Genomic DNA, 14,995 nt, shown 5'->3' with positions numbered 1-14,995 from the left:
TAAATATTTAGAGGGGACACGGCAGCACTTAACAGAACAACGTGGGATTCACTTTTGGCAAAAACAACCCCTTCTGACATCAGTTTCATGAATCAGTGTTTCTGGTGCTGGTAAGTTAACAAAAGTGCCAAATCTGCACGGAGTAGCAGTGACTTTGACAGCCAAATGAAGAGTAAGCGGGTAGGAAAAGCGAGAATAAGAACCGGGCTTTGCCGATGCATTTCCTTTCTTCTATGGCAGTTCTGCTTGAACGTCAGGCGGACAAGAAACCAGTTGGGCAATGAAGGGCTGCCCCTTTTTTCCCGCAAACGGTGGCCCACGGGCCAGCATCTCATCCGTGTCTCCACTCTAGCCCCCTGGCAGGTTGGAAAGATGAGTAATGTCCGGTAGCTGCGTTCCACAGGTGGCTGCTGGGTGCTCCACCAACCCGGGAGCGCAGTAGCCCTTCTCTCTGGCACCGGAGCGGGAGCCCGCGCCGCCAGGCCGGCCGGCCCTGCCCCAGCCCCCGCCTGCGCGGGGACGGGGTCTTCTCTGGCTGAGGGCGGCGATGCCGGGCGGTGGTGGCCGAGGAGGGCGGAAGGCTGCACGAAGGCCGGTCACCTGAGGCGGCGTTAAGCTCTGACCCAACGCGCAAATAAAAAGAGTGAAAATGCGTTCTTGGCGAGTGTGTCAAAATCGCGCGTCGGGGGAGGCGTCAGTCAGCGGCCGGGGAGGACGAGCCGTCCTGGAGCAGCAGAGGGGCGGCGGGCAGACGTCCCGGGCAGGAGCGCGGCCGCTGGCCTGGGGAGCAGCCCCGGCCGGGGGCGGTTGGGGTCCCCTGGGAGTGCGGCAATGCCCACGGCCCCGTGACAGCTGAGGGACAGCGATGCCAGGGGCTCCGCTGGCCATCTTTAATGTGGGCAGTGCGGCTAGAAGTCCGCACCTCTTCGCTGCCTCGATGAAACCTTTTGGGTTTGGTTTTTTTTTTTTTTTTAATTACCGCTGGCGACCATAATTGTCTCCTCGGGCTGTGGGAGGGAGGTGACAAGAGGAGGTGTGTGGGAGGTGCGTGCTGTCTGCCCGGACCAAAGATGGCGGCCAGGGACCCCGGGGCGCCGGGCGGGCGGCGCCGCTCGGTACCGGGAGCTTCTGAACCGGGGCGCGGGGCCCGCCGCCGGCGCCCCGAGGCCGCCGCCGCCTCCCGGGGCTCCTCGCGCGCCGCCGCCGCGGAGGGTCCGGGCCCGCCCCCGCCGGCCGCCCAGCCAATGGCGGTACGCGCGGGCGGGCGGGGCGGGGCGGGGGCGCGCGGGTGGGTCGGCCGGGCCGTGGCCGGCGGCTCAGTCGCGGCCGAGGCGGGCGGGGAGGCGACGCCGCTGGCAGCGGGGCGCCATGCCCACCCTCAGGTAACGCCGAGCCCCGGCGCGGCGCTCGCAGCCCAGCCCGGCGCCCCGCGGGAAGGGGCGAGCGGGCGCCCATGCGCTCCTGCTCGCGGGGCGGGGGCGTCCGGCGCTCGGCTCTTCCCTCCTTCTCCACCCGTGTGATGAGGGTGCGGGGTAGCGCGGCTCCGTCCCCTCCCTCTGTCCCTCCGCCGCGAGGTGGTGTTGCGGCTGCACGCCCCCGCCGCGCCGGTTCCCTCCCGGGCCCTCAGCCCGGCGGGTGGGGGGTCACCCGCGCCCCGGCCGCGCGGAGTTTATTTCTGGCGGGCAGGTGGGCGCGCGCGCTGGCGTCGCCGACCGCCGCCAACAGTCGCCCGGCTGGGGTCGATGCCAGCCCTCAGCGGCTCGCCCGGCCAGCCCTGGCGCGCCCGCCCGCGCCTGCCCAGGCGAGAGCCCCGCGGAGATGCGCCGGGCCGGGCTCCCGGAGATGAACGGCGGGGCGGCGGCCGGGGCGCGGCCGGGGGCGTCGTGCGGCGTCGCTCGGCGGCGGTGCCGTTGTCAAAGGTAGCGCCTGAGCGCGGGCGGCCACCTCCCGCGGCGGGGTCCGCCCGTGGGGAGGGGAGGGCGGATGTCCTGGGACTCCGGCAGCCGCGTTTGAACCTTAAAGCATCGCTGTAGCGTGCCGTGACAGGAACCTAATTTTAAATGAACCCCAAATACTGAGAAGCCGGGTCATAGTAACGGGCTCGGCTCTTAGCGGTCTGTTGGAACTGCCGTGGTGTCAGTTTATCAGGGATAACTGAAGAATGACAAACCCTTAAATTGACATGCGTGAAGGGAATTATTATGACCAGTTTTGCATCCTGAAGCACTTCATCTTAAAACAGGGCGGTATTGTGAAGTGAGCTGGTAACCTTTGTCATGTAATTATTTTGATCAGTCATTATTTTGATTAGCTGCTAAAGAAATGCCTAAAACTACAGACTCCGAGTTCAATGATCGTTCAAGGCAACTCTCCCATCGAGTCTCTCCGCCCTCAAAACTCAAGTGTATCAGATTTCACACTGTTTCTGACCGAGAAGTACAGACCGTAACTCTTTGAAATTGCAGTAGTATCTCACTATTGGAGTTAGCACAGCTGTGTAAGGAGCTGAGTGGTGGTGGAACAGTTTTTTTCCTGCGGCAGTCTTGATTACATAAGGCCAACGCTTTTAGGCTTGGCTTCTAAGCTGAAACCTGTGAATGGATCACTCTAGAAGACCATGAAAGTTTCATAATGAATGAAATCTTCACTGAAGAGACTCCTCTAAGTCTGTATGTAAACATGTAACTCCTTAGCCAAATACTGCCTTTACTTAAGACCCAAGTAAGGAAAGCATGTGAGCAGTTCTACAGGCTACTTGTATCTTTATGGTCTATATGCAAAAGTCATTTGCTGACCAGTGATGCAAGGGAAATTGTCTGAACTCTGGAATTATGGAATAATAGTTCTGAGGTGCTTTTAGTGTCAGACAAGTTATGGTTAACAGTAAATGTTACCCTATTCACTTGTATTTATGTTGGGTAGGTAAGGGGAATGAGAGAAGGATGTTCTTAGTCGAGGGCTTATACTTATTCAAATGCTGTTGCTAATTCAAATGGTACTATTGCTCTTTTGTTTTAACTACATGTATAAATGATTTTTGATAAATTAAAATCTTTTGTTTTATGGGGTTTAACTTTGACTGAAGCTGGTATGCTGAGAACAGGCTTTTAGAACATGCCTTATTTGGCCTTACTTTTAAGGGCATAGTCAAACCCTATAGAAATATACCATTTTAGATCTTACGAAACCTTATATTTGTAAATGAAAGACTAGGCATACAGCTGAATATCATGCAGTTGGGACATCCACATGTCCCAGTCATGTTTTATTAAGACTTTCTGACTGTAAAAGGTCTTGGTGTAAGAATTTAATATTGAGTGTACATTACAGTTGCACAGCAGTATGAGGCTGTTATAGAGCAATAAAAAAGGTGAAATTTTCAAGATGGCTTCCTTTACTATTAGTTACTATTATGTAGATGAGAAAATTTTTGCAGCAATTAACAAGAAAAAAAATGTTTTTTATGAAATAGCTTTTTTTTTTTAAGCAAGACATGCCAGTATCCAAAGGCTCAAAATAATATTCTGTCTCTGTGCCAGTAACCAATAATATGCTTTCACTAATATTTTGATGTTGCTATTCCACTGAAGTGCACAGCAGCACGGGATGATAACAATATTATGGGGTAGTTAGATACAGTACTGCTAATGTTCAGCAGCCAGCATGAAACAGGACTGTATTTTTAAAAATGCCTGCTACAGTAGAGCATTAGTAATGAATAATCATGATATTGGACACAGCTTTCCAGACTGTTCAGTTGCAGTTAATTTTGTTGACTTCTTAAAAAGAGTTGAAGGGTAGCTCAGTATTGATGTGGGGTTTTTTTGTTTGGTTGTGTTTGGTTTTCATCCAGTTCAGTTTTATTTAATTACTTCTGCAACTTGTGATAAGAATAATATGTGAAACACTAGCTGCTTGTGAAAAATCAATCATCTTGGCAATCTCCAAACAAAGTGCCATAATTAGCAGGTGAAGATTTATTTATATTTAATGAATTACATTGCTTGAACTTAAAATTACAACTCACTTTATCTAGTCAAAGTTGAATGACAAACTCATAAAATATATTGCTTGCTGTCAGGAGTTTAGAATGCAATGCAGTGTACATCCAAGTTTTCTGTAAAGTAAGTTACCGTTGTTGCTGTAGTTTTGCCTTCTAGATGAACAGTGTATTTCTGTGTCCAAACAAGTTTTAGATTTGTATGAACGTCTTATTTTTAGAGTGTAAAAGGTAGATACACTGTTCATATACATAAGTACTCTGTGTGGCTGTGTACGCATATATATGCACACACACCTACACACTGACGTCTATAGTTGATGATATGCCCTTAATTTGTGCAGGTGGAGGTGTTGTATTTTTTGAAGAGCTTAGCCAAATATTCTTTTGTAATAGGTTAATTTTGTTAAGCAAGAACATTCTTCTCAGATGGTTAGATACCAGCACTCCCATGTAAGAGGAAGGACTGGAGAGAGTCAAGGAGGCTGTGGAGTACCTAAGTGTCTGTTCTGTCTGTTGCAGGGATGTATTTCCCAAATAACCTATGTATTGTGAAATCTCATATTTCAGGAAACTATTGCTGCTTCCTTACTATGTTTTATGTCTAGTTGTTTGGAAATAATCCGTGAAATTTTAATCAATGCAGGTGTCCAGTGTGACTGAACAGCAAACATAAGGCTGGTAAGGTTCACATGTACTGCTGAAAGAGTTAAACTTGGGTGAGATAACAGTTTAATATCTCATTTTCTTTCTCTGGAGACTTGTAAATTTAGCATTCTCTAGGATCCTAAATATTATGTATAATTTTATGTTTTTAAGGTATGTGGTTTTACAGAGTATATGTGATTTTATTTTTTAAAATTTTTGTTTTTACAGAGGAGCAAACTGTAGCCAAGTAAATGCTATGCCTCGTGTTGTGCCACAAAAAAGCTCAATAGTGTAACAGGGCAGATACTTTGCAGCCCCTCAAGAAGGAAAAGATGATTTGCGCTGCACTGAAATGTAGCTGGTGTTGGGTTAATCACGTTGAACGTACTATGGACTTACACAGCCAAGTCTTTCTCTTTAACGTTAGAAACACTGGACTTTCCAGATCGTGGTTCACAAAGCTTGTGTTAGAAAACACTGATCACAGCGGTGATCTTAAATGTCTGCTTAAACTTGTTAAATTTTACATTTGTGACTTGGAAAGAGATTGTTTAGACTCTTCCCATTTTTCTCAGAAAGGTATTTTTACCAAATGCAGCATCAGTCAAGGAATGACACAACCACAGTCTTCAGTACAGATGGAGTGTATGGATTTTTCTCCTTTTTGCCAATTGAATGTTAATACCTGGTTTTAAGCATGGAAGTTCTAGTACTTTGGGACTTTGTTAATTGAAACATTGAGCTGAAGCAACCAATGTTAATTGAAAACACAAAGTTAGCTATTAGTATATATTAGCTCATGTATTTAGATTAATTGCAAAAATAAGTTGAGTGTTATAACCTTCGTACCTCTCTTTTTCATAGACATCAAACAGTTAATGTACTCAAAGTTTTATGTACTTGAAAAGCTGTCAAGTTCTGCTATCCTGCGTTTGGTTGTGAGAAGCAACTGTGCTGAAGTTGGGGAGAGTTTGCCCAGAAGTCTCAGGGAAATGTTTCTGAACATACATTTACTAGACTAGTGATAGCTATCTTGGCTTTTAAAACTTTCCATCCCGGATGGCACCCTACTACAGAGCCTCTGGAGTACTTGAATGGGGGTGATTATAAAATATTGTGGGAGAAGGAAGGCTTGGAGATGGAACAGGACTTGTATGTGATGTAAAGAGCTGCCTGGATTAAATGGCACTGAAAGTGCTAGTTCCTGCTGCTGCTGACAGATTAGGAGTTTATATGCTCATTATTGGCTTCATAGAGCTTCTGTGGATGTTAAACCAGTGCATCTCATGCTGCTTCAAGTATATTGACCAGTATGTTCTGCAGCCTGCAGCTTGTTAACTGTTTGGTAGCTTCTATTTTGCTTTTCTGTTGAACAAGGTGACTTCTTCATAGGTAGTGACCGCAACATGTCAGCTGTATTTGAGAGAGTTTTTGAAGTACAGCTGCTGTTTTCTGACATACCGTACACTTAAGTGCTGATACTTGTCTTACATAGAAGTTATCCATGATATGCATTTTTTTCTTAAGTGTAGGTATAAAATTATTGATGTGTAGATTTTCACAGAATGTGAGAATCAGCTAAACATCAGGCACAGGAGCATACGGTTTGGGACAAATCTGCGTTCAGCACTTTCAGAATTCTGACTTGTTCATTCATTGTCCTGCAATACTACTGATGCAATACTTAGTCTTTAAAATGGAGAGAATGTCCTGTCCTGGGGCTCCAACTGCAATCTCCTTAATCCTCATGTCTTCTTAACTGTCATCTGTCTCTCCCTCTTCTTTTCTTCTAGCTAGATATAACTTATGGTTATGCTATTCTCACACTGACAAAAGTATTTAGTGAGTCTTGTAGGTTTTTACTAAGCAGATGTTATCCATCTCAGTTAGGAGTGAGCTGGATTTCTGGCTTCATCTTCACAAAGTAGCGTCTTCTGCGTTTCACTTACAGTGAAATGGGCTGTAAAGGCCTGTCTTTAAAGCTACAACAAAAAATTGGATACTTCAAGCATGGTTTGCTGTTTGTCAGTATCACGGTTATAATCACGTTTTCCACTTCTTCATTTCTGGACTTCAGAATTTAGCATTTAATGGAGACTAATGTGGCATCATAAAGAGGAAGAAGTTTGACTCTGTACTTCTCGCAAGTAGCTTCAAATTTGATGAATATTTGTTAGCTAAGGGCTTTTCATAGCAGTTGTGAGAGGAAGTAAGTGAATGAGTTTCCAACCTCTGTTGGACACAATTCATGAGATTGTTCCATACCATCCCTTTTCCACTTGTTTAATATTCTTTTTTCTTATCCTATTAAGTAGAAATTAATGAAATCTATCATTTAGTAGGCAGATGTTGAGTCTCTAAAACATTTATCTTGCTCTGAATGGGCCAGAACAATTGAAAACTCACTTTCTTTGAGATTCAGCTGACACTGTTTTCATCTTTGGATAAACTGCGGATAAACTTTGGATCCAACTACAGCGTTACGGTAGTACTTTTTGGGGGATGGAGACGCAGAGAATATGCTTCCTCTGCAAATACTTGATAGAGACATAGTAAAGAGGGAGGCATATTTGATGGTCATACTGAAGCTACCTTTGGTGGTTACAGCAAGGGCTTGCCTTGCCAGTTGGAGGCAGCAGGTGTTAGCTTAGCAAGGAATGTGGTGGGTTTGGATGTAGTTTTAGGCAGCCTTCGAGAACAGCTGCATTTACTCCTACTTGACACTGGGCCATGTATCTAATCCTTTGGTATTACTGCATTATCACCCAAATACATGCTATTCAGGAATATGTAACACATGGTTTCTGAATGAATCTAAAAAAAAAGTTAAAGCCAGCTATTTCAGCTGTTTATCATATCTCTGATGTCTTGGTTTTATGTGGCAGAAGTCATGGTAATGAATTTCAAATTTATTAAAAAGTACATAAATTTGTATCAGTAGATGACTACGCTGTTTAAGATGGCTGACAATGCAGAATCCATAGTCTCTTTAATTTCATTTTATTAAAACAGACTTAAATTGTTAATTAGTGGTCATTAGCAGAGTAAACCCAACAACTAAGTCTGTTCAGTGAAATTTTTATAATCTGGTCTGATGCTCCCCCTGTCTAAAATCTGGTATTACAACCTGAATGTAGTCCTTTAAAACTACAGAATGCGTCCCACAGCTGTAATTCTTTATCTGGGTGAATGATAGCTTAACAGAATATATACCTTTATATATTCTTGACTGCTTGCAGTCTGTATATTGGTCAAAGAAGATTATTGTAGGCTGATACTTCAATCAAATTTGACTGTCTATATGCCAGGTCTTCATGTGACTACTGCACTGGGCAAAATCTGTATCTTTTTGTTCTTTAGCTGTATTCAAGAAAAACTTTTCTCTCTAATAAAAAGAAGTCTTCAACATATTCTACTAGCAACAATAAACTAGTGCTAAGCTAACTTGAAATAATTGATTCTCTTACAGTGAAAATGTCCTGTTTGGAATGGGAAATCCTCTGCTCGATATCTGTGCAGTTGTGGACAAAGACTTCCTTGACAAGTAAGTCTTGATTTTATTTTATTTTTTTTTAATGTCAGTTTTGTTTCCAGAATGATGCTTATAACTAAACAGAGGACTACCTGCTTGTGTATTGCTAATGTAATCCCTGTGGGATTCTGACCTTATTCTGAAAGAAGCCAACATTGTATCAGTCATTTGATTAGCTAGAAGCCATATGAAGCTGTGGTGGTGGTGTCAGTGGAAAGCTTCAGTGTTTTCATGTGGTTTTGGTATTTATTGTTTTCTATCAATTATTTATTGTAGTCTCTTCATGCTGTCTTTGCTAGCCTTTGATTGGAAGCAATCATCAGTGTCAGTAAAATGTAGGTAGCTCTTGTATGAGTAGTGTGCTACTTTTGCTGTACTATTACAGCGCTCTTTTCTTCAGTGATGACTTTGGGGCAAATGAGCGATTTCTGTAACACACCAAGAAAAGTTGGGCAAGTGTATGTTTTGTTTTTTTTAATATTCCAATTTATCAGTCAAGAACAGGACCACTTCTTACCATGTGGTCTGTTATCTTGCTTAAGCCTAGTAGTTATGCTACCATCCATATAACCGTATCACTGAATTGCTGTTGGCATTAAGTTTACTCATTCTCTGATCAGCTTAGAGATGGGTCTTTTCAAGAGATGTAAAATATAGTTGTGCTTTTAAATCCTTCTGCATGAGCTCACTTTCTTCCAGTTGTTGTTGCTTCTTTCTCCTGTTTGCAAGCAATCAATAAGTTGATTTCATCTTTCAGAATGTTCAGAATTCTTCCTTTAATTTTTAAAGTGTTAATGATTTTTTTCTCTAGTCATTCTTTTAGTTATCAATGGAAATACTGGATCAAGAATAAATTTCACATCACCAAATAGTGCAGAGTTTTTATTTGTGAATGTGTACTGTCAGCCACAAATATTTTGTTCTGAAGCTTTTAATAATAGCAGTAATTCATTTTGCAATGGATATTTTATCACTCAAGTTTTATCTAAAGGTGTGTTTAGGTGAGAGCCTGAATATTACAAGCTGGAAGCAAAAGACAAGAATGTAATGGGTGTATCAATCTCAAAAACATATGGAACTTGGAACACTCAAGACATAGACTTGATTTCTGAAAAAGTAAATTATTCTGATGTAATTCTCTGCCTTGTGCTTCTACTGAAATAACTTGAAAACTAGTCTCTGAACATAAGTAATGTCCCAGCCCCCAACCCCAAAATACTCCCCAGCTAATCCTTATAAATTGCTGACACAAGAGGTGGTAGGATCTATATTCCAGCAGTGAAATCCTGCAACAGTGCATTGTGCTTTTCACTGGACCTGATCTGCTCTGCAGAATTTAATTTAATAATTAGAAGTCTTATGTACTGAAATTTGAGTCTGTTGGACAAGTTAAATTATCTCCTGGAACAGCATATGCTTTGTGAGCATTTCTTTACTGCCAAAATGCCTTTGGGGAGTATTGCATTATTTAAAGAAATAAGCAGTCCTCCAACAGCAGTTTGATAGCTGATAAGTGTGATAGCTCTGGTGATAACCTGAAAACCGAGAAGCTTGTCTACCTTCTTCACATGTACCTGATTTTATTTCTAGCTCCCTATTTATGAGTGTATGCATAGTCATCCATTTAACAAACAGACAAGCATGTTTCTACTCTTAAGTCGAACTACCTTTTGCAATGCTTCCTTAAATGAGAATCAAATCCCACGCTTCCTCAGCTTGTGAAGGGAGATAAAATAGCAAACCTAGCTGTAGAACAACTGCTACAATAAAGTTATCTATTCAAATGCTGCCGGGAGGTGCAAGAACATAGATATTTCAGGACTGTGAAACATTTGACAGAGAAATTGTCCATCATACTAGCCTAGTGTCTCTGTTTCTTCTTGTCAGAGAAGATGTGCATCCATCTCTAGCCATGTAGCGTCAGCTGTTGGTATCTTGGCAGTGATCAAGTAACTCTGGAGTTGGTGTCTTGCCTCTTCAGCTGGATGGACATGTTTAATGGGGCCATCAGGCCAGCTGGGCTCTGACTTGAGCAGGTAGTTTAGGAAAATGAGGAAAGAATTTAGGTAAACACCCATAAGAATTTTATAATTTAACCTAATGTAACCAGTGAGAAAGTTATCCTCCTCTCTTGTATAACCAGTTTTAAGAGTAAATACCTTTGTTCAGAATAAAGGATTTGATGTTGCAAGTTAAATCAGCAAGTATATTGTCAATGAAATGAGAGAGTATTAAAATGAGTTCTGTAACCAGATTATTTTTGTAACTATTAGTTAATTTAATATTTCATATTAAGAAAATGCGAATGGAAACAGCATAAGATTGAGTAGGAAGTCTCAAGTGGTCTTTTTAATGATATTTAAATGTCCTACAATCCATGTTATAAATAAACCTGAAAATAAGTTCATAATGCAGCCCTACCCCTGGCAGATTCAAACAGCTTGCTGCCATGTAATACTGGTTTGAGGAAATGAGCAGTATTGGAAGGCTGGGTGGGTGGTTTTGGCTTGGGTTGTTAGCACAACCCTGTCACTCTTCTTTCAAGGTGGACTTTGGTTTAATCTGGGCTCCAAAGTCCTTTGCTCTCTTGACAAGCTTTGGGAAGCTTTAAGCCTTTCCTAGACTATTTCTGGGAGAGGTGGTCTTAATTTATATCATGACATAGCTTCACTGTGGCTGTGAGCTTTTTAGACCACACCCCCAGTCTAGCATTACCTGAGCCAGAGAAGCTTTGGCCTCTATCAGGTAGGGTCTCATTTCTTATCTTAATACAATCTCTCTAATTTTTTCTGAGTCACATTTCTTATCTCTCTACAGGGAGACAATCTGAAAAAGTGTTAGCAATGTTGATGGCACTGTTCAAAACTGGTTATACCCAAAGCCACTTCAGTTTCTGTTCACAGAGCTGGAGAGCAGTCTTGAAGGAAATGCAGTCCATTGTATGCCCTTGGTTTTTCTGAGTATCTGCATGAGACATATGAGAAATGCTTTTTTTGGGGGGGGGGGGGGGGGGGAGGAGGTCTTCTTTTAATTTGCATTAATTCCATAACCTAACAGTATTTATCTTTATTTTTTCTAGGATATAGATACTTGCTCAAAGAGCAGCTTTTTATGGGTGGCAGGGGAAAGAACAGAAAAAGGATTGGTGCTTTGTGGGTGAATTGCTAACTATAGCTATGCTAATCTGTGAAAGTAACTTTGCTAACAGGTATTCATTAAAGCTTTTGGTGTACTCGGTTCTACCTGTGACTTTTAACAGGAATAATTCCTTTACCTAGTGAATCTGTAACAGGCATTTAAGAATAACTTAATCTACACTATGTATATTAAACTCTAATAAAGTGGACAAAGAAATTCAGATTAACATGTCAATGATGTTTTAAGACTCCATAGAAACTTAAGTACTGCTGACTCCTGTAAATACTCCAGTGTCCTGCTGTTAAAAGTTAGGAGATGGCATCTGTTTCATTGCTCCCTCTATAGCACTCTGTTTTGCAAATATTTAGTTTTTGACATTTATCTAACTATAGTTAATTTTTAGGCAGTGGAGATCTGGTTGTTACTTATCGCCTCAAGGGCACATCCAGCAGTTGAGAAGTGTGTGTTCACACAATTCTTCTCTTGCTGTTGTTCCACATCTGTGTCTATGACTGCATGAATTGAGGAGGTAGAGAAAATCATTATTGAACAAATTTATGTTGACAGAATTATTATGCTAGTCTTGGAACTTCTGAATATGTGAAAACCTTGTATCTTCCCTGATTAGCCAGGGGGAAGGCAAGGAAAATATTTGTAATTGGCAGCACCTGTATAAGCATGTAAATATCCTTCAGTCCATGCTCTTAAAAAGGAGTGAAGATATAGGTGAAATGATGATATGTGTCCTATTTCTCACATCAAGGTTAAGAATGCTTATTGTTTTATTTCACTCTAATTTCTGGGCTCTTTGCCAGAGCCATGATCTCGTAAAGTGGGCTATGTTTACTAGTCTGGATGCCGAATTTCATTATATTTGTCATCTCCAGACTGATTATTTGATCACCGTCATTGTCCAGGATTACAAGTTGCTATTTGATTTACTTCTTGGTTGTCAAAGCAGCCAGGTCGTCTTTTTTGTGTGTTTTGTGGTTTTTTGTTTTTTGGGTTTTTTTGTCTTTAAAATCAGGGTCTATGGCAATCTTTGCACAAGTTCATTGAAGGTGCTCAATAAAGGTCTGTAGTTTCTAATAGCTTTCATGCCCTGTATCACCTGCTCCTTAGTTCTCTTCCCTGCCTTCTCTGTGACACTGTTGTAAATACAAACTATCTGTAAACCAAGAAATGGGCTTATAATCTTTTACTCTTCACTGGAAAAACAGGTATGAAGAAATGGGAGAGGAAAATGAATGGGGTCTTCCAAGTATGTGTATTTTGGAGAGGTGGTGATGGTTACTATCTGAAAAGAGAGTATCATCACACTGAAGGAAGAAATGCTGTCATTTTGATCTGTAATTTCACAAGTATGGGTATGGATCCCTTGCAGGGTGCTACCAACTTGTCTGCGTCATTGAAAGTGGTTGGGTCATTAGTGGAGATCCTGAGATGTTTGTTCATTCTCTACCTTTCCTCACTGCAGAGTACTTTTGGAGGGTGATGGGTTAGTTAAGCACAAACTTTACTAACAGAGCAATGCTGACATCTGGTAAATTAAACTGTCTTGTTTGAGGGTGTTTTGGTGCTTACTGTGATGGAAGTGAAGATGATACACATATTTGATCTTTTTTGACTCTTGTGGGAATTTGGATTATAAATTTAGGGAAAGGGTTTGAGAAGCAACTGAAATGAAAAACATCTGCTTAATTGCATTAAATTTAGGTTGGTTTATATAGCTGTGACTGTAGACATTCTACCATGTGTTATTCTCAACATTTTCAGTTTGTTACCTTTGCTTGTATCTAACAGAAGCCTTTGTAACTTCCCATAGCAAAAAAAAAAAAAAATTAAAAAAAATCAAAACACCACTCATGCAGTTAACTTTCATAAGGTGGCTAAGTGTCTAAATAGCTTTTACACAATCAGAAGTGATTATTTGTTCACCAGACTTGGGTTTTCACACAGTCTTAAGGCTTCAATACAAAACAAGCTCTTTCCTAAAATCATGTGTAAGTGAGCTTGAAGACTGAGAAATACGAGTGGTGATTCTGTACCAGGAGGTTGCAGGATCAAAGAATGCACAAGCTGCAGATATGGACTTTGCTGCCAGATTTAAGTGGGGAAAAAAGCCCCCAAACTTACAGCTTTTTTAGTTTTACTAATGTGTTTACTTTGATTCTGTGTGCTTCATTAATCCTCTGGGACAGGTTAATTGGTTTTTATATTGCTTTGAGTTGGGGATTGTATTATCTGTCTGTACAGTGCTGAATGTGTGGAAAGTACATAGTAATAACTTCAAAATGTGTCCCTGAAAATTTTTTTAGAAGATAGCTTGCTATGTGATGTTCCATTGTTTCAATAATCCTTGTGAAAGTTTTCTACTAAAAGTATCGGTTGCATTGGCTCATTTGGCAGAGAAGCTGAACAACTGAGGGGTTTATTTTTGCCTTGTGTTTTTGAGTTGTACCCATGGAAGTCAATTTCGCTTATCTCGGGGTCTGAACATAGAGCATTGTTGAAACTGTTGAGCCAAATTTCATCATCTGACTGCTGGTAAATTATAAAAACTTCAGTGTTTGCTTGCAAAAACAGGGTAATGCCTTCAAAAGGTCCTCTCAGTACTGATGTGCCCATAAATTTGGTAGCATTCCTGACAACATAATTTAGAGTTTACCGCAAGCCTGATAATTTCTCCTAGTGAGTCTAGTTAAATGTGTAGTTTAAATGAATGAACGATTTTAGTTAAGCTCCATTTGGAAAAGGCTATTTGAAAAATCTGCCTGTTTTGCATGAGGAGCTGTGATGTTTTCAGGATATACTGAGCTTGAGCAATGACTATAGAAGAGCTTGTAACTACTTATTTACCTGTAAAATGGCACATAAGATGTTAATGAATAAGAAATATTCCACTCCTTGTTATCTCTTCTCTTTATTGTGTTTTCACTTCCTTAAATGCTTGCCTAGTAATAAACTGCAAACTTCTTCAGAAGATTTGCTGTACATGTCAACAGAACATGTCTTGTTCTTGGATTAATTGTTTTCTTTAGAATAACACATGACAGACTCACACACACACATCTTATCTGTATTTTTCCTTCACTCCCAAGTGAAAATTTGTTTAACAAAACTTTCGGAGTTGCATTACAAGGCAATTGAAACCCAGTATTTAATCGTTTACCTTCTCAATGCAAACAAGAAACTTTCAAGTGAAAGAGCTCTATGTATTAAGTGTCTCTGTTTTTAACTAGGCTATAATATTAAATGAAAAGACCCTCGCTGAAGATGTCTTTGATGGAAAAAGCTGGGTTTCTCAATCCAAAACTAGATGGTAAAACTTTCTTTTTGAAAGTGATACCTGATGTTTGTACTGAAAAACTTTTCATCTTAGAGTTTTCCGATTGCACAATTACAAGGTTGATTTTTTATTTAGGATACAGTAGATAAAAACTGTGATTCATGTTCTGGGTATGGTTGCAGGCATTCTTAATTACAGGGTGCTAAGATGCAATTTTAATACTGTTTTCCATTCCCATCCTGCTTCTCCCAACAAAAATTTCCAACAGCATAGGAAAGGCTAGAGTTTTTCTAGTTACTATAGTAATATAGTGAAACAGTTTGATCACTCATGAACTGAAGAAAAGTCCAGTCAAAAATTAACTCTTATGTGTAACATTCTGAGTTTT

The 14,995-nt window shown here is 41.3% G+C and overlaps 1 protein-coding gene across 5 annotated transcripts in view; it reads left to right on the top strand.

The window, feature by feature from the left end:
• Positions 1-14,995, top strand: part of ADK (adenosine kinase) — a 291,237-nt gene that overhangs the window by 8,570 nt on the left and 267,672 nt on the right. For 3 of the 5 annotated variants that reach the window (XM_074874605.1, XM_074874604.1, XM_074874602.1), the window contains exon 2: positions 8,118-8,192. In XM_074874605.1, the coding sequence (XP_074730706.1) occupies positions 8,137-8,192 (56 nt within the window). In that variant the 5' untranslated portion in view covers positions 8,118-8,136. Of the gene's footprint in view, positions 1-1,284; positions 1,383-8,117; positions 8,193-14,995 lie in introns of those variants that run through there. The other 2 variants (XM_074874606.1, XM_074874603.1) reach the window with 2 other exon arrangements.

Source organism: Strix uralensis, chromosome 7 (genome assembly GCF_047716275.1).
Source record: "Strix uralensis isolate ZFMK-TIS-50842 chromosome 7, bStrUra1, whole genome shotgun sequence".
NCBI classification, from domain to species: domain Eukaryota; kingdom Metazoa; phylum Chordata; class Aves; order Strigiformes; family Strigidae; genus Strix; species Strix uralensis.
Note: the sequence above shows the minus strand (reverse complement) of the source record. Positions and strands in the feature narration are given on the sequence as shown.